The sequence below is a fragment of the Corvus brachyrhynchos genome, unplaced genomic scaffold (genome assembly GCF_000691975.1).
Source record: "Corvus brachyrhynchos isolate BGI_N302 unplaced genomic scaffold, ASM69197v1 scaffold4, whole genome shotgun sequence".
Taxonomy (NCBI): Eukaryota; Metazoa; Chordata; class Aves; order Passeriformes; family Corvidae; genus Corvus; species Corvus brachyrhynchos.
In genome coordinates, this window is record NW_008237878.1 from 8,562,562 (window position 1) to 8,586,186 (window position 23,625).

Consider the following 23,625-nt stretch of genomic DNA (forward strand, 5'->3'; position numbering starts at 1 on the left):
AATATTTGTCTTACAGACTGAAAATTTTCCTCTTAGTGATGAAACCCACTCCACAAATTTAGTTCATAGGCAAACCAACTCTGCAAAATGCAAAACTTGTTTTCTTAGAAGCAGAGCCTATTGAAGGAGGAACTTACTGCTTCCTTTTCACTTGTCTTTTTTTCTCTCTCTTTATATAACATTCTTGTGTCTTCAGCTTCAAAGTGCAAAGAACATTTCCTGGATGTTTATGATAAGCTGTGCAGGAGTTGTAAATTATTAGTGACTCTTTAAGGATGCAGTATGTCTGGCTAGTGCTGAGCAAGCAATATAAATTCTCAAGGAGACATTGTGACTTCTGTTAATTCTGAGCACTTTCACCAAGATTGTTTTTCCTGCAAGTTGCTGGGAAGCTGGTGACACATGTCATTGCTTGTGGTGTTTAGAGACACCAACAATTTGTAATTTCTTAAATACTGGAGCAGAGAGATGGTATTTATTGCACTTTTTTCCTAGCATATTTCTAAAGAAAGAAGATACAATGCAGCGAGATCAGCGCATCCTTACCTTTTTGCTGTGTTTCTGTGCCAAGATAAGCCATGTTAGAGAAAATTCCTTGTTGGCATGATTCCCTTTCTCCCCCCCACTTCTCATTGAGATTTCCCCTCAAGTCACTTCATGAATAAACCAGTTGTGTTCCCAGCTGTGGGAGAATTCACTAACCAGATGGGTGTCCTCCCCTGGGCCCCCAAAATGTATGAAGACTCATGATAGCTGGCCAAATACCTCTGCCTGCACAGAAGAGGGCACAGTAACACATAGTGAAACAGAACTAATTAGTTTACATAAACTACACTTAGTAATAGCAGCATAGATGGATGTTAAAGAGATAAAAGCACTTTTACAGGTATAGCAGAAACACTTGGTGTTCTAATGTTGTGTACACCTAATGTGGGAAATCTGAGCTGTGATTTAGACTTGGAAATGTAGATCCAATACAGATAGAATAGAGATTGGTAAGCTAAGTTTTCCAAGCAGTGGTTTCTCTTTTTTCTCTCTGGATTTGAGTTACTGGGTTAAAAATGCAAATGCCCTCCGTGTTTTTATCTGATTTCCTTTCGAATTGATTTTTTTGACTTTTAGTCTGAATTCCTGAAGGCTTCTTTCTGGCATTGAACCTTACCTCATATGTGGATAACTACATTATACAGTGTCTTAAAAATATTTTTTTTTTCTTCTTTTTCTCCCTCTTTGTCTCCTTTTTTTTCCCAGAAATTGCCTTACAGATCAGAGCCAAAGTGGGAGGTAGTTGAACCATTAAAAGATATAGGTAAGAAGGGCATGTGTGCATGAAAACTTAGCTGATTTTCTTCCCAACTATATGAGTTGTCCTAAGATTCCTATACTGTCTTTGCTTGCAGACCTTGTCCTGCCTGTAAGCTGTGTGATTTATCAGTGTTTAATTAAAGCTGCTGCTGACTTATTTCTTTACTTTTTTTGTAGGTTGGCGAATACGTAAGAAATATTTCTTAATGAAAATTAAGAATCAACCAAAGGAACGGCTAGTGTTAAGCTGGGTATCTATGTTTTCATTTAATACCTAAGTCTTTCTCAATTTCACTCAAAGTTTGATTTTGACTACCATGTGTGAGTGATGGGGGAGAGAGATTGAAGAGCTCAGGCTTTGAGGGAGCTTTGGAAGCCCTTAGGTAGATGTGTGGTGTGGGAATTTCTTGTATTTCTTTCCTCTGGTGCCAAATCCAGTTTGGAAGTTCCTGTGCCTGGTCGTTTGTTCCCAGACCTACACCTCAGGATTCTTTAGTTGTAATGATGTGGCTGTTAACCACAATATAAATTTTCTCACTAAAAATAATGAGATGACCCTTTTTAAAGTCTTAGGTTTTCCTCCTTGGATCTTTAATTGTTCTGACAAACTGATGGGTGAGAGGGGCATGAATTGCTCCTTTAACAACAGTTCCTTTTGCTCCTGTGCTGAAATGTGTTGCCCTGTTAGTTGTATGAGCACAGCTGTTTGTGAGACTTCACTGGAGAGTGGAGGTTACTAAAGCCTGTGGGAGACGGGGAAGTTTTTCTTGCTGCAGAGGAACAAGGTGCCTTATCAGTTCCTAATGTACACAGTCCCCCAGTTTAGGGTTGGCAAAGTTCATTCAGTGGTAGTAATGCATGTCAGGTCCGTGGGAGGAGAGAGGCAGTAATACTTATTTATGGTCAGACTGTTTGTATTGTAAAGCCATGGCCTTATTCAGCCTCTTCAGGTTTCATTCTGTATGTGTAATTTGATTGCTTGCTCTTCAAAATATGCCTTCAAACATCTGTCCTAATTTGCCAGGGTAGAACATTTGATCACATTTTCTGTATGGAATGCAACATGCATTATGAGGCCATTCTTTTCCTGTTTACTTCCAGGCTGATCTTGGCCCTGATAAGTACTTGTCTGACAGAGACTTACAGTATGCTGTGAAACTTCTTTCTTCCTGTTCTGTGAGTATTACTTGACGATTTTTAAATTGTGCTAGCACAAAAATGTGTGTCAAGGACTGATCTTGGAAAAGCACATGTAGCCTAGTTAACATAGTTTGTAATTTTAGAGTTGCTTTCATTAAAGGTTTGCAAGCCTTTTAATTACATTTCCCATATACTATGAGGTAACATGTTCTCAGCACAAATAATAATCTTGCAGGATTATTTCAGGAGATTCAGTGTTGTGGTTAATTTGATTTTTTTCTTCTTGTGCAGTACTGTGAGATCATGAGCTTTTATTTCATCTCCTCAACACCTTTAGGCTGTTAGGATGGTGCAATTTAGGTGTAATTGCTAACCCGTGAGCTGGGATATTCTCAGGCACAGTGGATGAGGCAGTGGAATGAGTATCATTACTTTTTCAGTTCTTTGGACTCAAGACAGGAGCATCTTAGTAGAGCTGCAATGGAGGCTGTACAATTTAAGCTCCACGTTATAAATCCGATATGCATCTCTGCCTGGAAAAACTGGCAGTTGACTCCAAAAGGAGCCTCTGGAGTCTCTCTTTAAGGATGTTAGCCATATGAAAGACTGGCTGAAATGGATTTGTTTTGTTTTTAATTTATATGTTAATTGAATAATATCTTTGTGAAGTTTTCTTTGCATTTACACCAGGTTAAGACTGAATAACTTGAGTTATTCAGTGTCACTGACAGAATCCAAGTTATTACTGTAAATATACAATTCAGGCTGATCTTTTCTTACTTGTGAATTGAACACAAATGATTTAGAAAATCCATCATCTAAAATTTACCTACAGTTTCTTCTTTTGGTAGCATCCCTATATTTACAAAATCACTTTTGCCACTGCCAATGAATCTTCAGCGCTGGTTATTAGACCATTCAGTGAAAAAGGGACACTAAAGGACCTTATTTATAAGGTAATTTCGTCCCCCTACCCCCAACTCAAATGGCAGAACATATGCTGCAATGACCATACATATTTTTTATACAAGTGTTTGCCATCAATTGCTAAGCAAACTAAAACAAATACTGACTTTTCTGGGCATGATACTTGATATGTGTGTTTCTTTTAAAGGCAAAGCCAAAAGATCCATTCCTGAAGAAGTACTGCAATCCTAAAAAAATTCAAGGTCTTGAACTTCAGCAAATAAAAACATATGGAAGGCAAATATTAGAGGTACATTTTTTGTTTTGCTTTATTTACCAGCTTTTTTGCTTTATTGTTTTGGAGGCCAACTGGTCTAACTACAAAAAGTGGACAAACTTTTGAGCACACAAGCTTTATTTCAGCAGCAGACTTCAAAGCTAAATGTAAATTGAGATAATCTGCTCAGTTGAATTTAGATATATATGTGTGAGACCATTTATGACCCCCCAAAAAAATGCAGTGGAGCTTAAATGGGAGAGAGGTGATAATATAGCCTGTTCCTTGTGTAAAAAGGGAAAGAAGTAACTCATAGCCTGCAGAACATGTGCCATAAATTCATGGTTGTTAGTGTGTTTTAAAATTTTTTTTTTAATCAAACGATCATATTCAGTAGAATTTTAAATTTTAGTTTCCAGATCTCTTTGGGAGGTGTCCATAAGCCTGCTTTGAGGATCAGCATCAAATATTTGTTTTGTGAAAAGTGCTACCAGTGATATGGGAATGAATAGTCAGCCAAAGAGGATGTAGATAGAAGATCAGGTTGAGTGAGCATTCCAATGGGAGCCTCGTTTATTATGTGTCTGCTTTAGTATTGGAGCATTTAAGTTGATGATCTTATGATCTTGAGATCATCAGAGCATCTTGTGATAGTGCTTCTCTATTGCTTTTTTTTTTTCAGGTATTAAAATTCTTGCATGAGAAAGGATTTCCTTATGGCCATCTTCACTCTGCCAATGTGATGCTGGATGGGGATACCTGCAAGTTACTGGATCTAGAAAATTCCTTGTTGGGACTTCCATCATTTTATCGATCATACTTTTCACAGTTTCGGAAAATTAATGTAAGGTTCAGACAAGGAATTCATCCGACTCTTATGCAAATCTTTATTCTCCACCTTTGTTTCTGGAGAACTGACTAGAATGAAAAAACTTCTCTCAAGCCCCCTTTTTTTAATCTGAGCTTTTCTTCATCAAATCCCTTTTCTGCTTCCTCCAAACCACTGTCTGGCTGCACAGCAGTTTTGTTGCAGCACACTGGAGAGAGGCTGAGGCCAAAGGTAAGCAGGTAGAGGGGGAGTGCAGGTGAGTGTTTTTATGACAACAGTGCCAGCACAAATAGAGGTAAAGTGCAGTTGGTTTAAAATCTCTTTGCACCCTGGTCTGTATTTTGTCAGAATGTGCATATTGTCTACTACAGTTTCACTTGTATATCTGTACAGTGAGCACAGCTATTTACTTGTGCTTAGCTGGGAGCAGTATTCAGCCTTGTCTTCGGTAGATACTGTGAAAATTGATCAGATGCTTGCAGATCTGTAGCTATTGAAAGGTTATTTTTATTTGTTTGAGGGGTGTCTGTTTGACTGCAGGCTTGCAAAGCAAAATATTTATCTTACTGCAAAAACATGAAAACAAATTTGCCCTGTTGCAGCAACACCTTGCCCTGCCTTTAGGCCCTCATTGTAATAAATTCTATGCAGCATCACGAGATAGCTGCTTGCTGGCCTTGCTAAACAAGTTCTACTGTGTTGTCAAAGAAACAATCACAAGTTCATGGTTAGTCCAAATCTGTTAGTGCCATCAAAGCCTCTTCAAGTAAGAGGAGCCTCTTCTGTTTAAACATGATTCAGAAATCTTGGAAATATGCTGTCTGGGAGCTTTGCATGTATGTACAGCTTGCACATGCCTAAGGAGGAGCAAAAGAGACTCTTCTAAGTTTGGTATGCATTTTTTCCCATCTTTTTATCTACTTCCTTGTAAAGTGACAGCTGGTCATTTTGTGAATCTCATTCTTTGCTGTTCGACTTAGCTAGGAAAATGTGCTTGGTTGGGGTTTATGTTGGTGTATGAATTTCTAAACTGCTGTGTGAAGAGTTTACTACTTCACACATTTTTACAGAACTACACTGCTCTCCCATTTTTACCATCATGTACAGAAAGACAACAGAGGCTGCTTTAGTTTGTGGTGTGAAGATTTCATCTGAGCTACAGTTATGCAGGGAAATGGTTGTGGTTAGGAGCTGCCTTAATGGTTCCTCTTTTCTATCTTAACATGCAAGATCACTGGTCTAACCAGTTGAGAAAAACTAACAAGTTGTGGTTTTACTTTTTTGTTCCCCCACAGACTTTAGAGGGTGTTGATGTTCATTGCTTTGGACACTTACTGTATGAAATGACCTATGGAAGACCCCCAGACACGATTCCAGTGGAGAGCTTCCCCCCTGCTCCATCAGTGTTTGTTGGTTAGTATGCAGTGCAGAATATCTCAGTCACAGCTGCCTGGATACATTCTTAGACTTTACCTATGCTGAAGTGCTGTGAAATAGCAGCCTGAGATCTTTGCACCCTGTGACTGATGCCTTAGGTTTTACCTCAAGGCATCATGACCAGGAAGAATTAGTAATTTGGTCAAATAGAAAATGTGTTCTTCATGAAATATATGTAGTGTATGAATAAAACCTTTTTAGCTGAGTGATAAAGCAGTGTTTAGCAAGTAATGAGATGCCTGGATTCCCTTGCCTCATGTCTAACATTCTTGAAAAGCTTCTATGTGTAATAGTAATGCTATAATAAAAACCACATGCCACAGAACTTCATCACTGCTTGGTTGATGCAATACTTAGGGGAGCATCACACAGCAGTGCCAGACGTTCATTCTAAATCATTTGCTATCCTGCTGTGCAAAAATGTGTTCATTCTTATTCTTTCTTTGGTAGTGTCAGTGTTGGAGTCCATTCTGACTTGTGAAGCTCTGAAGAATGGGATGCCAGCTGTCTCACGGCTCTTACAGATGCCGTAAGTCCTGTTTGACTTGTTTTATATTCATAGCAACGTTTTAAATTATTTTAGGAGGAAGAAACTTTCTGCTCTTGTTCCCCTTTAGAAAGGTTTGCTCCTTTTTCTGAGGGATGTGTCTCAAGTGGAGCTTGATAGGCTTCATAGAACCCATCCATTGTTAATATGTGCATTTAACATTTCTTTGGCTCTTGGTGTGTTGGAGCTGTTATGTATGCACTTTATTTAGCATGGTTTAAATTAATCCAGCCATTAAAATAATGCAAGCATGATTGAGATCATGTACAGACTGGTTTAAAGGATTTAGAATAAGGAGTCTTTTTGCATGTCCCCTTCAGACCTACTTCAGTAGATTTTGCTATCAGTTTACTTAGGACTGGTGAAATAGATCTCTTACTTTGCTCAGCAGTGACATTTAGACCTGCTCTGGGTATGAAATGTAGTATGGAAGTTCTGTCTGGTTTCTTGCAGGGCTTGCTTAGGGATTCTCTGAAGCATAGACAGAATACATTTCCTTACAGGCTGCCTTCCCAGTATGCAGTGAAAGGGTGAGGGCAAGCATGGGGCAAGGCCAGGGTGCAGAAAGGGAGCACTGTCAGTGTGTCACTGAGTGGGGACCACACCTGTCTGCAGTACCCACCCTGCCTGCAGTTAGGGCATAGCATTCCAGGGAAATTGCCGTCCCCGTGCTGTGACGTGTCACCAGCATGCTGAGCATGGAACCACAGTTCTGCTGGGAGGTTCTTTTATTATTTCTTAATGTGGGATGCTGTAGTTGGGGTCTTCTAAGTGGCAGATTGTCCATACCTAAATCTGGGTCTGATCTCACAGCACAGATTGCAGTGCATTTAGAGCCTGCTCTGAGGTTCAAATTTCCTGGTTGGGAAGAGTCACTGCAGCTTTCAATTCCTTCTTCTCCTCCCTTCCTCTGCTTTTAAAGGTGGGAGGTAGAGAGAACAATGTTAGCAGGGGAGAAATACTATAGGAAAACTCTGTGAATAAAGAAATATACAGGTGTTTAAAGATGTCGAATAACAATCTATGCCCAGCTGCTTTTGATATGTAAGATATTAAACTTCATTCCCTTTATACCAATACTCTTTACAAAAGTGTTCTACATAGATATGCAATGCAATTAATGTAATTTAAAGCAATTAACATAATTTAAATATCTATTTATTATAGCCATAAGAACATGTAATCTGAAAGGGTCAGAAAGTCCTGTAAACAAGGATGAACTTCCATGGATTTTTGGAAGTATTTTAAAATTTGCTTTATTTCTGAATTTTTCATTGAATACTCTCCTTAATTAACTTGATTCTAGATGTGAATTTGTTTTCTCTAGTATAAGCTTGTAATAGTTTTCCACAGGGAACAACAACTCAGAAATATTTATCTTAGAACCAGGATTGAGGTCTCTCTGTGACAGTTTTCTAGTATGTTCTCCAGGACAAAGTATCTTGGAATGGACTAACCAGTTTATTTTCAGACTACTATTGCCCTCTAGTGTCTTTGTTTTGGATGGAAAAGGATTAATCATTTATGCTGTTTCTGCTGACACCATAGAGGGGAGAGCAAAAATATTACAATATTTGCTTTAGTTGTCTTTTCTAGAGGACAGACAAGAATGCAGATATTTTCAAATGTTAAGTTCACTTGATCTTTCACATGTTCCTTGTTAATTCTAAGACAAGAGTTGTGCTAAGAGAATGTTTTTTAACAAGAGCAATGATTTTGTTTAGGTGAAATTTAAAATAAAGTCCCTGGAAATTTTTTGTAAATAAAGAGTCCATATACTTTTAAGGAAAAGGTATTGTTTTTTGGAGGGGGACCCTCCTCTGCCTTTGATAACTGTACCCATCCTATCCACTTTCAAAATATCTCACACAAACCAGTTTTCTCTGCCTTAAGTAGTGGCTACATTCTGAGGGTTGGGTGCTGCTAATTTTACAGCAGTGCTTAGAAAATAAAAAGCAATATGTAGAAACCTGTGGCCAAGGGTTGAGGACAGAGAAGCAAAAGGAGAAAGAGGGGTTTAAGTGAACAGTACCAATAGTATTCTCGTTATGGTTTTGCCTGTCTCTTGGGAATAATAGTCCTCTTTTTTTCTTTTTTTTACCAACTCACAGATTATTCAGTGATGTCCTGCTAACAAACTCCGAGAAACCACAGTTTAAGGTAGAGTTGACCACTGATTTGCTGATGTTTGTGGAAGTGCCAGGATGTGGGTAGCTACATATTAATTGACAGAGGGGGTTGAGGAGAGCTGGCTTTATTTGCCTCTATGGCTATTGCCATCAGTGTTTGGATTCCTTTGCCAAATTATACCTGAGAACATTGTGCCACCCCTTAGAGGAGGGCACGATGTGGTCCAGGAGTGTTCAAGAGCAGCTGCTGAACTGGAGCCCATTTGTGTAACTGATGGTGATACTCTGTCTGGGCAGAGAGACTGAGTCCTGTGGGTCCCTTGCAGTGAGAGGAAACACATTGCAAAGGCCTGTGGAAGCTGATTTTGCTACATAAGACCATCAGCACCTTGCTGCCAGCTCCAGCACTGGGGCATTTCAGGAGCCATGTCTGGTCCCACTGGGGAGCTGCCCCGGGCACTTCTCCTGGAGGGTATGTGCCCTGTGTCTTGTGTTGTCAGCCTCATGGAAGTTTGGAGATGTGACTGGAGTCTCAAAGTAGTTATCAGTCCTTGCCTTTCGAGTATCCCTTCCCAGGGTTTGGTGTTTCTTTGTCCCTGCTGATCTGTAGCTAGATTTGGAGTAGAAAAACATGCATCTGGAGTCGTCTTTTCTGCTTCACTAAAGGAACAGTGTCACATATTGGGGCTTTAGATGAGAAATGTGATTAGATGAATGGTGAGTTTTGATCAGTGAAGTTGTGTTTTCCTTTATCACATTTTGTGCTATGATTTTGTTCCCCATTCTGTGTTAGATTCCTACTAAGCTAAAAGAGGCATTGAAAATCTCCAAGGAATGCATAGAAAAGCGATTAACAGAAGAACAGAAATTGGTAATGTCTGCATTTCTTTATTTCCAACAGACATTTCATTTCCTCTTACCACTTTTACATGCAGAAAGTGAGTTTTTACTCAAAAGTGATTTTGAGTAATAAAGTCTTTCATCAACAGATTTGCTTTCCCAAAAATGCAATATGAGGAGTTCTATAACAGCTGTTGGCTGTATGGCATTTCACTGTTTTAAGTGGTGCAGCTTCACAGGTAGTGGCTCCCAAGTTAGAGGATAATTTTAACTTCAGTATGAGCCTTCATCCTCTACCAGAAACAGTAAAGATAAAAACTAAAAAAAGGAAATCCAAACATGCAAAGTGACTACAGTGTTTTCTTGTACCCCAAACATGTTGTTTTCAAACATTTAAGATCTTAATATGGTCTTCTTCTATTTTTTCCTTAATTTTAAAGATTCACCAGCACAGAAGGCTGACAAGAGCTCAATCTCATCATGGCTCTGAAGAAGAAAAAAAGAAAAGGAAGATCTTGGCACGAAAAGTAAGCCATCTTTAAATAGGTTTTTCCCACAGAAAAAGATGTGGGAAACATTTTTTAAATGTTTACCATGCACAGCTTTAGCCATAGGTACATGACTCTACTCTTTCCTGTGTTTTCTGCACTACTTCCTGGTTGTTTTCACTTCTTTAGCTAAGGAGTAGATTTACTAAAATGTTTAAGTTACAGTGGTAGCTGACTTGCATATTGGTGCAGCCTGTTTGAGGTTGCTGTATGAAACCAGTCTTAGTTAACAGCTGGTACCCAGATGAGCTGCTCTGCTCTGTCCTTCTCCCTGGGGAGGTGTTGGAGCCTGTTTTACTCTGCTCCTGTGGAACTGTCTGTGTTGCTCTTCCTTTCTGGGGTGGGGGGGGATGAGTTTTCTGCCTTTCCCTTGTGGTCAGAGGGCGCTGGAGTTCCCTGGTGCCTGGCTAAAGATATTTGAGCACAGAACAGCCTTGCTGCTCTTGTAATCACGTCAGTGTGTGCTGGGTGTGGGGAGAGGGATGCTGAGCATTGAAGAACATTGTGTGATACAGTGGATGGCTGTTACAAATCTGTGTCAGTTCAATCCTTACCATTGAAAGTGATTATTCATTCCTATCTTCTGTTCCTTTCTGTCTGCTCCCTTTTAAAGAAGTCAAAACGCTCTGCCAATGAAAGTGGGGAAGAACACTCAGCCAAATACAGCAACTCAAATAACTCAGGTAACTACAGAGAGAAGAATTTGCTTCTACACAGCTATGTCAGTTTTTTTGTTATTACTGTCATTTTCTGTCTGGAAAGATTTAGGATTGCCAACACTTTACATATTAATATTTGACTACCAAAGTCTGATACCAGTGCTTTGGGTATTTAATAATAGATAAATTGAGGGCTTAAAAATATTGTTGATGTTGTATTTTCAGCTGCCTAATTTAAAGTAATGTCTCCTTTCTTCTGTGCCCCATTCGTCAAAAAAAATTACCAGACTCGTCATTCTGTTTGATACTGGAGTTGAATAACAACAACATCCATTACTGCGGCCATTAAATAATGCAGTCTTCAGGGAGACTCTCTGGTGGTCAATATTCCATAGTAAGGTGTTACAATGAATGAGAAAATTGTCTGTTTAATTGCTGCTTCAGTGCCAAAGTCTGAAACAAGAGCCTTTGACAGGTCTTCGTTTAGTTAAAAGGCATGGTTGGTACTAGGGAACAGATTACCAGAGTTGATTTGCTTGGCTAAATGTGTCCAAAAGAAGCTTGTTGTGGAGTACAGCAATTGACTGAAAATCATCTCTTAGGAGAGATGGAGTGCCATCCATGCATTGGCACAACTCTTAAGGAAAACAGAATTTGTATGCTGAAATCCAACAGCCTAAGCAACAAAAAAGAAATGTTTCCCATTGAGAAATACTGAGTGCATTTCCTATGTGTCTAGGGCTTCTCTGATATTCTGTACTGTAAAGGCACTGTTACTGTGAATGGGAATCTTCCACAAAAGATGAGGAAACAGGATTGGATCTTCAGTCAATAAAGTTGGCCTGCTTCCAACAATCTGTCTTGTCTGTGTTGAACTGCAATGTCACAGCTGTAGTTACTTGACTGTTGTTTTATTTAGCAGGCTCTGGGGCGAGTTCCCCTTTAACATCTCCATCATCCCCCACTCCGCCCTCCACAGCAGGTAAGTTCAAGAATCATTACAGTATTTATCTTTTTTATATTGTTTTTTTTATTCCCCTCTGCCCCTCAGTGGTGGATGTTATTCCCAAGGATGATTAAGGGATGATGGTTTTCAAGGATGGAACATGGAGATGACAGTTACCTTGTGGCAGCCTGAGTGTGGGCATGTGCTCTCTTTTGAGGGTCATAGAGAACCTTTTTATAGTTTTCTTTTTCATTTAATAACCTTTCTTGAGATATACATGATGTGATTTACCCAGAGTGTACATGCTTGCTGTGAAGTCTGTATTACTCCAGGCCTACCCACACTGCTACTTTCCAGGCATTTTTTGGGCCTCATGTTGCAGTATGCATTTCTTCTGGTGTTAATGGTCTGTTGACTCTGAAATACTGCGTGTTCATCCCTTGTTTCTTTGTATTGTCTCTTTATTCCTGTACTGCTGTGATGTATTTTCAGGAATTTTGGGTGTGACAAATTCAGTGGCTTAAGCTTCATAAATCTCCCCAGTTCTGCTACAGCCCATTGATAACCCAGTAGAGTTGGTAGAAACAAGTTTAGAAACAAGATTGATTGGAGTTAAAAATAATACCTTTATTATTTTTGGCCAGTTCTGTTTTTCAGTTTGCTGGGTGGCTGTGCAGAGACTTTTGCTAATGTTTAAGACAGGGGTGGGAAGTGGTGAAGAATCTGCTTGAGTGGGCAATAGAAATGCTCTGAAAGTTAAATTACAAATCTGGATATTGAGCAGTAGTGGATGTGCTTCAGTCTGAAAGGCTGGAAGAGGAGCACTGGCAAATATTGATAACAAAAGATGTTAACAGAGTACATTTCTAGAGAGGAAGCAGCTCATGAAATTGCTGTTTTTTATGGTGACTCTTGCCATAGGATTTCTAGTCCCAGGAACTTTCTACCCAGCACAGCTCATTAATTAAAGCAATGCAATCAAATTTGTGTTTGCTGTGGATAGTCTTTCAAAAGACACTGCAGTCTGTGTGATGTAATTCAAATCAGTCATGCTGAAATTCAAATTAGTAATTTCTCCTTCAAGTTGAGGGCATGAGAAGTGTGTATTGTAGGAAGTAACTTCTCCCAGTTAGCCTAAGCAGGATAATGACTGTGTTGCACATAACAGTGCTGTTCTCTGGATACACTGACTCTGAGTTGGAGGATTTGCTGCCAGTTCTGTGGGCTTTAATAAGGAAGTAGCTGAAATGTGCCTCCAAAATGGACAGATGTTTAGAAAGCATTTTTTTTTCCAATAAAACTACCATTTAGTTATGTTTTGACTTGGACTTGTTGGAACTTGGTTGAAAGCTTTTTCAAGTTTTAAGCATGGGATGCAGGTTTATGTGCAGATGGGGATCAAAATAGCTCAGGTTTGTGCTCAAAACTTGTCTCAGTTCAAACCATATTGTCACAGTGTGTTTGTTGGTCATCTTGTGCCAGTGTGCTCCTGATGACTTGTGGTGATCAGCCCTGTCTGAATGGTGCTTGTGGCCCTACCTGTCCTCACATTGGGAAGTGTGTTAATGAGCTGATGGCTTGGATGCTGTTTATGAGGTGTAAAGCCAAGTGTCACATTTTCAGGAATGCTTTTGTGAGTAGAATTCATAGAAGAAATTTCAGATATTAATTCTAAGAGAAAACTAGATTTTTTTTCACCAGCAGTGTTGTAGCTTTAGCTGTTCTAAGCAAGCATGCTATTACTGCCTTGAGGAAAGACACACATGGTAGGACTTTATTTGTGGCAAGTGATGCATCTGTAGCGTGCATTTCTCTCTTCTGGTTTCCTTGTACTTACTAAAGATATTTACCTCTATACCAAAATTGCTTATGGGTGCCAGTGTGGGGAGATGATTCTCAAAAAGGCATTGAGGCTTTCAGTCTGTCTGTCTGGTTTGGTATGGCTGTGTTAGAACTGTGGCACCTCAGAGCATCCTGCTGATACAATACCATGGCAAAACTAAGGCTGATGAGGAAAAGTGCCCTCAAGAGAAGCTCTTGCTCTCGTCCTGGCCTGTAACTAGTCATGTAGAGTGTAGGTATGTGAAGAGTGAGAGACACTGACCAAGGGGGAACGGGCTCCAGGCTGACATGCCCTGGGGTTTCTCACATGTTGAGAGGTGCTTTGTCTCTGAACAAAGGCCTTGTGAGGCTTGGCTTGCAGCAGAGTGCTTGGGAGAGTCGATGGAAAACAGACTAAGGAATAAAATGATGGTTGGCTTCTGCTGTCTAATGGCAGCTGCGGCTGTAGGACTGAGAGCATGGCCTGCTCTGAGGGGAACGGTACCTTCTGGAAACGTTGGCTCTCATGGGCTGTTCTCATTGGTGAGAATGTTTTGGGCTGGTGGTGTTGCAGGTACTTGGCTAAATAACGATTGTTAAATCATGCAAGTGACTCCAATGTAACATCGTGTGTTTCTGACATTCTCCTGGTGCGGTTCTTTTTTTTCTCCACAATTCTTTGCTTCTGTGAAAACCTGTTCATTTTCTTTGTGGCTAGGATCAGAAGGGATGCAGAACAGCGTGGTATGGGTTATTTAAAATTTCACTGAAATGAGCCATAACATACAGCAAGATCTCTTTCAACAGAGAAAAATTTGGAGAGTGTCACTTTCGCTTCTCTGGGCTTTCCTGCAGGAATAGTGAAAGAGTTGTACTTAACAATTTTTTTCTGTGCCAGTTATTCTGAATCCTTCAGTATGACATATGTTTCATTGGCACCCATATGGTGCATCTTTCCTGCCCCTCACCTTTCTGTAAAACAGTTGGAATGCTTTGGGAAGTGCTTTTCCTGAGTGTCTCTGACCCATAAGTGTGAATTCAGGTGTTAATACAGCAGGAAGTGTTTCTTGAACTGAATGGATTTTGTCTTCTGTGGCTAATCTTCCTGCAGATTTTTTGCTAAATCTCTCTAAATGCACTTTAATCCTGTAAAGCTTGAATTATGGCATGTGCAACTGAAAGCATGTATGTTGTATTTGTTGATCAAGTATAATAGTGCTTAGAGCATGGAAAATTGTGGTTCATTTTTCAGAATTGGATGAAGTATTGTAAATGTAATATGAAATAGTCAGTCTGCTGTCCTCATATTTGTCAGTGAGTAAGAATGTATTGACTTCTATACTAACTTTTCAGCTAACAGTATCTGTTTTCCTTTGACACGAGAACTGGATGATTGATTGTGTCCTCTCTTTCTCTGCTGTCTTCAATAGAGCATGCATCATTTTGAACGTGAATTTTCGGAAAAGTAAGCTAATGCTGATTTATCTCTTTAAAGATGCTCTGTTTCTGAATGGGAAAGTTGGATGCAAATCTTGAAGTTGCTTAGTATTGGGAGGGAATAGAAGAAAAAAAATTTGAATGTTCTTACGGATTACTTTAATGAAATACAGCATCTTTAAAAACTATCACTAAAATTATTTTCTTTGTTTGCATCCCATTCTCAGCCAAGTTTTTAATGCTGTTTGCACAATTGCTGTCACTTTATATTCATAATTAAGTTTTTGTTTCAATTCAGGCATCAAGTTTACAGCATCTGATTTACTTCCTATTCCTTTTAACACACTCTTTTAACAAAAATGTCCCTGTAAAAACCCTTGGTAAGTTCTTGTTTGAGTGTTTTATTCTTACAAATGCATGAATGAATAAAATGTGTGTTTGCAGGCAACATCTTTCAACATATGTATTGGAAGTGTCTTGTGATAGCTGAGCACTTGTCTCAAATGTTTTTTCTAGTAAATACAGGAAAATATTTCACTGTAGGGCAGAACAATTTCATCTGTAGATGTAAATGTATATGAATACGTGTGTTTGAACTAAGATTTCTTTTGCATCACTTGTGTCAAGAAGGGAAGGACAGCTTGGTTTTGATTACCTAACTGAAATGAATGAAGATTTTTGAATCATGCTCTTAATTAACAGGTTCAACATGTAATGTGTTCGCGGCTAGTCAAATACCATTCTGAACCCTGTGTGTATTTATGTCTTAAGGTGGAGCTCAAGTGTAAGGGTGTAATTCTGTGTTATGTTTTCTAAGAGTTTAAGTACATGATGTTGTCAGCAGCTCAATTTCAGTAATAGTGAGTCCTGAGGAATTTAACAATTTTCCAGGAAGAAAGATCTATCATGATCTATGCCCCTACTTCCCTGTCTTTTCTAGTCTTGTAAAATAACCAGATCAAAATTTCAAGATAACACATGGAATCTTGGCCTAATAATACTGAGTGATCCAAGCATTTTGTGGTTTTTTTGCCCTCAGTGTGTCAAACATGTGCCTTCCTTCACTGCATGTGTTACCATCGTATTTGTATTCCCTGGCCACTGCTTTCGTGGTCATTCCCTATTGCATCTTGTACAACTACTTGCATAGTCTCTTTCAGCCTCACCTTGCAATTCCAGACAAAATTCTTGTCTTTGTTCTCTGCACTTGCATCTCTTTGAAGCCATTTCTTTTGTGATTAGCTGCTCTCAGTGCTTTTACAGCAGTTCACCTTATCTGTTTGGGCGTAGGTTGGTGCACCAGTCCTACAGCGTCCTGCTCTGACCACTTCAACCACTAAATGGATACTTGGACTGATCTTGGTCTTGTTCTTCCTTTGGCCAAATGCCAAGTTTTTCTTTCCTGACAGTCCATCTACAAGAGACACAGGACACTCTAATGCTGGGAATGTTTTTTCAGTATTTCTAATAGTAACTTGATGCACATCTTTGGCAAGTGTAAAAAGCAGATTTGGAAAAGTTAGGCGGCCCCAATATGCAATTTGTTTCAGTTTGTGCTGCCATCCTGTAAAGTTTTGGTTACTTCAGAAAGCAGTTGATCCACATGCAACAGGCAAGTTAAATTGTTTCAGTTGATCTCTGGTATTTCTATTAGGACTTGAGTATTTCCTCTGGAAGGGAAGAGAGTAAAGATGAGCTCAATATGGACTTCCATGCTTTGTTTTCACAGGCGGCTTTCATGCCAATGATAATTTCTCCTGAAGAGCTGGAAGTGCTACAATCACAGCACTTATTAATGTACACTGGCAAAATTGGATGCTTTGTGTGAATACTCTGCATTTTGAGCTTGCTCCCATATGGGAAAAGTCGTTCTTCAAAGACTGGCACAAATAGAAAATGAGGGAGTTTTGAATTATGTCTTTCATCTAGTATAACTGCTTGTTTTAATAACAGCAGTTCTGTTTTTACTGTTACTTGTTAGTCTAAAAACAACTGTTGGTGAGGAATTGAGAGGCAAATGGAGCACAGAGAACTTTTGTCTGCTTTTTTTCTGTAGTTGAGCTTTATCCTTCATCAAATCCCCTTTGAGTCTGAGTGGCATAATGTTGCTTAATTGCCTGATATTTGCTCACTTCTAACAAGCAGTTCTCCTTCAGGAACAACAGTCTTTTGGTTACCTTAATGTTGTTTTACCTTGCCCAGTATCACAGTTCTTGCCACTTAGCAGTATATTCCTCTTTGTCGGTCAAAGCTACTGGAAGCAAGTGTTAATAGGTGCCATTTGTCTCTTTAGTCTTCCTGTGGCATAACTCATGATCTAGATGATGGAATTGACATTCACTGCTGAGTAGTTCCAAGATATGAATCATTATGCCCCTACTCCTTCCAGAATATGAGACAATATAGGCCCATTATTTTACTTGTGTAGCAATGATGGTGCAATGTGCAGCAGCAGAACTGCACAAGATCAGGGTGCTTGGAAGAGCGCCTGGGGCAAATGAGGCCACTTGCCTGGATCTGAACTGCCAGGAAACACCTCCATGCAGGCCCTCACTGCTGGACCAACTGCATGTTCCACTGTGGGCTCTGGCTTCCCAGGGAGTCAGGACATAGAGGCTTGAAGCAGGATGAAAAGCACAAAGTGGATGTGGCTGGCGTAGAGAGCAAGGGACAGAGTACAAAGGTCGCTGGTGGGAACAGGAGAGGCAGGCTGGAGGTGTGTGTGACAGTGTTGTGATTCATTCAGTCTGTCAAAACAACCATTTGTTACAACATGTTTGGAGAAAGTCAAATGGAACTGTGGAATTGTAAAACAATTCCAGAAAACTCTATCTGCAGTTAGTACTTTTAAAAGGAAGTATAATCTGACCAAGCAAAATGGTCATCACAAATACAAGTGATGTGGTCCTTCATTCATAAGAATGTAAAGTGAGTTACATAAGTAAGAACAGGTAGTAAAATTTGCTTCCAGTCTTTGTTACTGTTCATGTCCCAAAGAGCAAACTGCCTCCCTAGGGCCAAATAGGAGAAGCTGAATCTGGGAAGTTCTGTTAAGTGATCTCTGTTTTCCTTGGTACAAGATCACATGTGAGTCATGTTTTGCATCTGAGTCCTGAGGCCCTTCAGGCTTCATTTCAGAGGTATCTCAGATGTCACAACTTGCCTGCAGATAGAGGGATTTGATCACTTTGGCATTTTCCATCTGTTCTGTTCTTCACACTCCACTGGCATTCAAGGGATGACGTGACTAGTGCAGGACTGACCCAGTCCAGCCAAGCAGCCGCAGTCCTCTGTGGCAGGACATCCCCAGCATAATCAAACTCCATCTTCTCTCCCCAACCTCACAGGAGCATCGTCCATACCCCCAGCACCACCCCTGCCACCAGCAGCTCCTGCCCCGAGCACAGAGGTGCCGACGTCGCAGCCCGACGCAAGCCGAGGAGCCTTGCTCAGCTCCATTCAAAACTTTCAGAAAGGAACTCTGAAGAAAACACAGACGTGTGACTACAGTGCTCCCAGGATCAGCTGAGGCCACTGGTCACTCCAGGATTCAATTCCCTCTCCCCCTCCTGTGCAGCAACTGACCCACCAGCACAGAGCAGCTGCAGCTCCATGCTCCCCGGTTCCAGCTTTCCTCGAGTAGCAGCACTGCCCTGCCTGAATTGCTTTGCTGTGCTGGGATAAGTACTCCGGTCTTTACTTGGCTGCAAGAACCTGTGTTCTCTAGCTAAAGTTTCAGGGGTACAGCAACTTCTATATAGCTGAATAAAAAAAATCTGAAAATAGGAATGACCATGATGATGGCGAATTAATGCATTTTTCCTAGCTCCATCCCACCCCTTTTTTCAAATTACAGGAATGTAGTTTTAGTCTGCTCAATTTTTCAACTCTCTTCATGCACTTGTAACTCATCTTAAGTCTTGCTGCATGGAGTCAGCAAGTCTGTTTTACATAATCCAACTCTTAAAGCATACTGCACAGGTGAGGGAACAGGAGAATTATATCTTATTCCCATCATCTTTGCTGGTGGAGTTAAAATGCTGTCTCATTAAGCTTGTTTAAATGGACATCCTACCTGCAACTCTAGGGGCAAGTGTTTTTAAATGAGGAAGCAGCTGAAGTGGGGCGTAATAGGGCACTGGGATGTTATTGTTGATTTAATTAAATGCGAAGTTACTTCAAGCTAATTCTATCATTTAAACTTTATTGAAAGATCCTTTTTGATTTAAAACCTTAAAGAAATTGCACTTTAAAGGATTATAGATAATCCATTTTTTAAAATTCAAGTACATCAGTGTTTGTTACTATGCAGAGAATGTCTGTAAAAAGTTTCATGTAACCTGTGATATTCAGTCATTTTTATTAAAATGTTAATGGAATTCCTTCAGCAGTGTGTGGTGGGTATGTTCAGCTGGGACTGAACCTCCAAGCCAGACTTCCCAAGAACGGAACAGCACCTCTGCTAAAGGAAATACCCTGGAAAATACTCCTGGCTCTTCAGAAACAGGACCCAAGCTCTTTTGTCTGCTGATTGAAAGATACTTCCTCTCCCCCTGTTCACCTGAGGTGCAGAGCAGGCCCCACTGCACAGGCTCCTCAGGGCAACTTTCCCTGTGTACCAGAAGCTGCCGAGGGAAGCCTGGCAGAGCTCCCTGGGAGGCAGTGATCTCCAAAAGGCTGCTCTGACTGCTTCCCAGCTCTTCACACACAATCCACACACCTGCTGCTTAGGCTCAGTGCAGCTGAATAAACTAACTCATTTTGCACTGCAAGAACTATAGCTGGAGTCTGCTGTTGTCAGCCCAGGCGAAGAGTTAAAAAAAATGAAACCAGAAAAAATTTGAACAGTAAAAGCAAAGCATCTGAGCACATATTTTTTATCACTGTTATGTGGCAGCTAGTAAAGAAAAATTAGGTAGTGTTTCCCATCACATACTGGAAAGACTCACAATTTTTATTTCAGCTCTTGTACAGAAGCCTTTCTGCATGTGCAGAGTGCTCTTCAAACCAGCCACCTTCTCTTAACCCAGCCCGTGGGCTGCCACAGCCTCTGCTCAGAGCTGCACTGAACTGCTGCACTGACAGGTTGGGCTTCATCTGATCAGCCTGATCATTCCTTTTTAATGAGCCTTGCAACCATGGGCTCCTACAGCCATACAGCATTCAGGGCCTGCTCTTACTCTCTGCAGCTCTGTACTCAATCACTGCTACAGCAAGTTCAACACAGCTCCTCTGGTACTTACCAGCCAAGCAAAACCAGAGGATTTTTTCCTTGCTCTGAATTTAGAACAGCATTTCTCCACAAACAGTAGCACTAACCCAACTGTACTGTTGAACAAACAAGCATTACCACATTGTTGCATGTATGAAGTGTGGCTTTGGGGGTAACCCCATATAAATATTTTGGGACGTCACTATACTTTCCCCACTGTACAAAAGTTCATGGAGCTTATACAACAGAAATTATGCATACAACGTGCCCAACACCAATAATGCCTTGTAAAGCAGGACTTTAAAACATGTATTTACAACTTATATATTCAAAGCTTTTTTCACTGCAAATACTATATCCTTCACTTGAGGTATGCAGTTATCCTCTAAGATTTTTGCGTAAGGCATGGGGACATCGGCACCAGTGACACGCACAGCTGGAGCATCCAAGTAGTTAAAGGCAGGTCCTGAAACAGAAAACAGTGTCAGGTTGCCAAGTACTACAGTTTTGCTTTAATTCAATTTCTTAATCTTACTCTATTTAAACAATTTTGTTCCTGTAGCTCTAATATTCCAGAGTGGTGTTCTGGCTTGTTTGTGTTCATGCACTCTGGGGTTTGTTCATCCACCCTGTGAAAATCCCTAGAGCAAGACAGCTCCAGCTCGTCTGATGTAACCTCTCACTCTGCCTCTGCCTGGCTTCATCAAGAATAATCAGGATTTAGAGTAGGGAATGAGAACAATGTACTGTGAAACTTGGTACCTTCCATGATCCTGGCACAGATTTCAGCTCCTACTCCAAACTGGGGCCAACCTCCTTCTACAGTTACCAGATGGTTTGTCTTGACCACGCTGGCTTCCACCGTTTCGATGTCCATTGGTCGAATGGTTCGCAGGTTTATAACCTGGGGGAAAAAGGGAGAGTGTGAGCCTTGGTGTGATCTGAGCCTGTAACTGTTTGGGTACAGGGCCCTTCAGCACTTTCAGCTGTTCTGACTCTAAAGACAAGACTCACTAGAATTTTTGATTCGGAAATGTGAAAGGCACATGCTGTTAAGGTACTTAGAAGTATTAAGACCCTTGTACTTAATACACTGAAGTTTTGCAGAACCTGAACAAGAACTTTTTTCCCCCCAGTTCAGGGGAAGAGAAAGGAACCCAAATCCCACTCACCTCACACTCTACACCTTCTTTAGAAAGTACAGCAGCTGCTTCCATACAATGGCCAACAGGTCTTGAGTGTGACACTAATGTAACATGAGTTCCTAGAACAGAAACAAGTGTTAGAAAAAACCTCTTTAAGATTTAAAGCTTTTTTCTAGACCTCAAGCTCCTTTCAAGGTAGCATTAGGATTCACTTGCAAATTTAAGGTTCACAGGTTTGTTTGAAATACTGAACCCAGACATAGTATGAAGAGAGGAAGGACCACATTAAGACACAAACTTTACCCTTGAATTCAGGGAACTGAAGAGGTATTTAATATAGTTTTCAGATTATCCTTTTCAAACATTTACATAATTCAGAGGTAAATTATGAACAAGTGGGCTGGAACACTACAGTACTCTCTTTTTGCATTTTTGACCAAAATTACATACTTAGGTGTGGAAAAAACTGTTTCAGCCATCACCTACCCAATTTCTATACTACAGAACAAATCCTTTATGGAATCCTTTAGAAGGGTATAGTTTTAGCTGAGATATGGACAATCAGGTGATATTTCCTTGTAAGGACAACAGAACATGAAACCACACTACTAGATAAAAGAACATTTGAACACTTAACATTTGAAATACTTTTCTGTGCCCAGTGATAGCAGCACCCTGAACAGCCGAGAGGTTAAGACAAGTCCCCAAGCACGTCAATTAATAAGGAAACAAATGTATTCTCAGCTTACCTTGCCTTTCTATTTTAGCTTTTCCAATGGGAATAACAAATTCCTTTGACTGTGCCTGTTCAGACATTTCAAAGGGAACACCATACAGTAATTCATTTTCCAGCATCACAACTAGAAGGAAACATACTTGGATTAATGTGTATATCTGCAGGCACAGGCCTGCACTGACCATTAATGGTCCTGCAGCAGCTCAAGACCATAAACCCATCCAGGCAACAAGGAAGTGAGGACTATGTTTGCAGAAGCAATTAAAAAAAAAAAAAGCAAATCTAAGTCTTTACTTCAATAATGAATTATTTAAAAAACTTTCCACAGCTACTCTGAAATGAGGTCAGGTATTTTACTTTTGGTACACGACAGTACAATTGCTAGTTTTAGAAAGGTCTCACATTTTTAATTACTGTTTGTGAAAAATAAAGACAAAGGCTTCCCTGCTCTTAACTAATGACATTCTGAATTTATCATTTGAATTTCATGATCTGTAAAATTGAGTTACATAGGCGCTATATATACAAGACCTCCTTCTAACTCATCTTCATTTTTTTAATCCCTTTATGATAGATTTACAAATGCTTCCAGATTTCCTGGTTGATACCAAACTAGCACTAAAACTGTGTACCATCAGCAGCACAAAAATCGGCCTACTGTTAGCATGGCAGGGGACTGTTAGGGAAAGCATAAAGCCCTCTGTGTCTTTTTAAGTACCCTAAAACAGCAGTAAATCAACCTTGAGTGCTTTAGGGTTTAACCAATCTTTGTTTTTGTGGTGAAAACAGACATTCCTTAGGATTGAGTGCCAGGTATTGCCATGACCTGCTTGTGCTCACCTGGATTATCATCCCGTATTGATGCCTTCAGCAGCCCTTTGGCATCTTCTGCGCTCCAAGGACTGACAACTTTGAGGCCGGGGCAGTGCCCGTACCAGGCTGCAAAGCACTGGGAATGCTGGGCTGCAACGCCAGCTGATGCTCCGTTGGGGCCTCGGAAGACGATGGGAACAGCAATGGATCCCGCAGACATGTAACAGGTCTTGGCAGCAGAGTTGATAACCTGATCAATTGCTTGCATGGAGAAGTTGAATGTCATGAACTCACACACTGGTCTCAACCCTGCCTGTAAAATATACTGAAATGTATTAGCATGTTTTTACATAAAAACAGTTTAATTTTTAAAACCAGAAGTAGAGAAATGCAAATGTACAAACCATAGCAGCACCGACAGCAATTCCTGCAAAGCCCATCTGAAAGAGAAGGAAACCAAGGGGTAAGGATCAGGGAGCTTAAGATGATGGAGGGATCACCAGGGTAGGAGACAGGGCAGCCTTACCTCGGATATCGGGGTGTCGATCACCCTTTTGTCGCCGTACTTCTTCCAGAGACCCCTGGAGATCTGCAGGGCAGGAGAAAGGAGTCAGGGCCCGACTGAGGCCCTTTCCCGGGCCGCTAACGGCTCCCACGTACCTTGTAAGCACCATCGTACTGTGCCACCTCCTCGCCCAGCAGGAAGACGCGCTCGTCCCGCTCCAGCTCCTCATCCAGCGCCTGGTTCAGCGCGTCCCGCACCGTCACCTGCGAGACAGCGGTAGGCGGGCTGGGCGGGGACACATTCCCCACACGCCGGGAGTCACCTCAGCCCGCGGGCGAGGTCACCTCACCGCCCGCCCGCCCCGGGGCCGGACCCTTCCCTGAGGGGCGCGAG

General features: G+C 40.8%; 2 protein-coding genes across 10 annotated transcripts in view; one reads left to right on the forward strand and one right to left on the reverse strand.

Annotated features, from left to right (window-relative positions):
* Nucleotides 1–19,200, forward strand: part of PXK (PX domain containing serine/threonine kinase like) — a 34,423-nt gene extending 15,223 nt beyond the window's left edge. For 3 of the 9 annotated variants that reach the window (XM_017732581.1, XM_017732582.1, XM_017732580.1), the window contains exons 5-18: nt 1,252–1,309; nt 1,483–1,556; nt 2,407–2,481; nt 3,297–3,401; nt 3,560–3,661; nt 4,311–4,472; nt 5,753–5,870; nt 6,345–6,423; nt 8,553–8,601; nt 9,364–9,441; nt 9,851–9,937; nt 10,572–10,641; nt 11,537–11,599; nt 18,169–19,200. In XM_017732581.1, coding sequence (XP_017588070.1) covers nt 1,512–1,556; nt 2,407–2,481; nt 3,297–3,401; nt 3,560–3,661; nt 4,311–4,472; nt 5,753–5,870; nt 6,345–6,423; nt 8,553–8,601; nt 9,364–9,441; nt 9,851–9,937; nt 10,572–10,641; nt 11,537–11,599; nt 18,169–18,350 — 1,215 coding nt within the window. In that variant the 5' untranslated portion in view covers nt 1,252–1,309; nt 1,483–1,511 and the 3' untranslated portion in view covers nt 18,351–19,200. Of the gene's footprint in view, nt 1–1,251; nt 1,310–1,482; nt 1,557–2,406; nt 2,482–3,296; nt 3,402–3,559; nt 3,662–4,310; nt 4,473–5,752; nt 5,871–6,344; nt 6,424–8,552; nt 8,602–9,363; nt 9,442–9,850; nt 9,938–10,571; nt 10,642–11,536; nt 11,600–14,767; nt 15,010–15,119; nt 15,202–18,168 lie in introns of those variants that run through there. The other 6 variants (XR_001861438.1, XM_017732586.1, XM_017732585.1 and 3 more) reach the window with 6 other exon arrangements.
* PDHB (pyruvate dehydrogenase (lipoamide) beta) overlaps nt 19,006–23,625 on the reverse strand; it is a 5,727-nt gene continuing 1,107 nt past the window's right edge. The window contains exons 2-9 of the mRNA XM_017732325.1: nt 23,388–23,554; nt 23,254–23,316; nt 23,132–23,167; nt 22,755–23,040; nt 21,928–22,038; nt 21,206–21,297; nt 20,796–20,937; nt 19,006–20,499 (exon numbers count right to left, since the gene is read on the reverse strand). Coding sequence (XP_017587814.1) covers nt 20,354–20,499; nt 20,796–20,937; nt 21,206–21,297; nt 21,928–22,038; nt 22,755–23,040; nt 23,132–23,167; nt 23,254–23,316; nt 23,388–23,554 — 1,043 coding nt within the window. The 3' untranslated portion in view covers nt 19,006–20,353. The remainder of the gene's footprint in view (nt 20,500–20,795; nt 20,938–21,205; nt 21,298–21,927; nt 22,039–22,754; nt 23,041–23,131; nt 23,168–23,253; nt 23,317–23,387; nt 23,555–23,625) is intronic.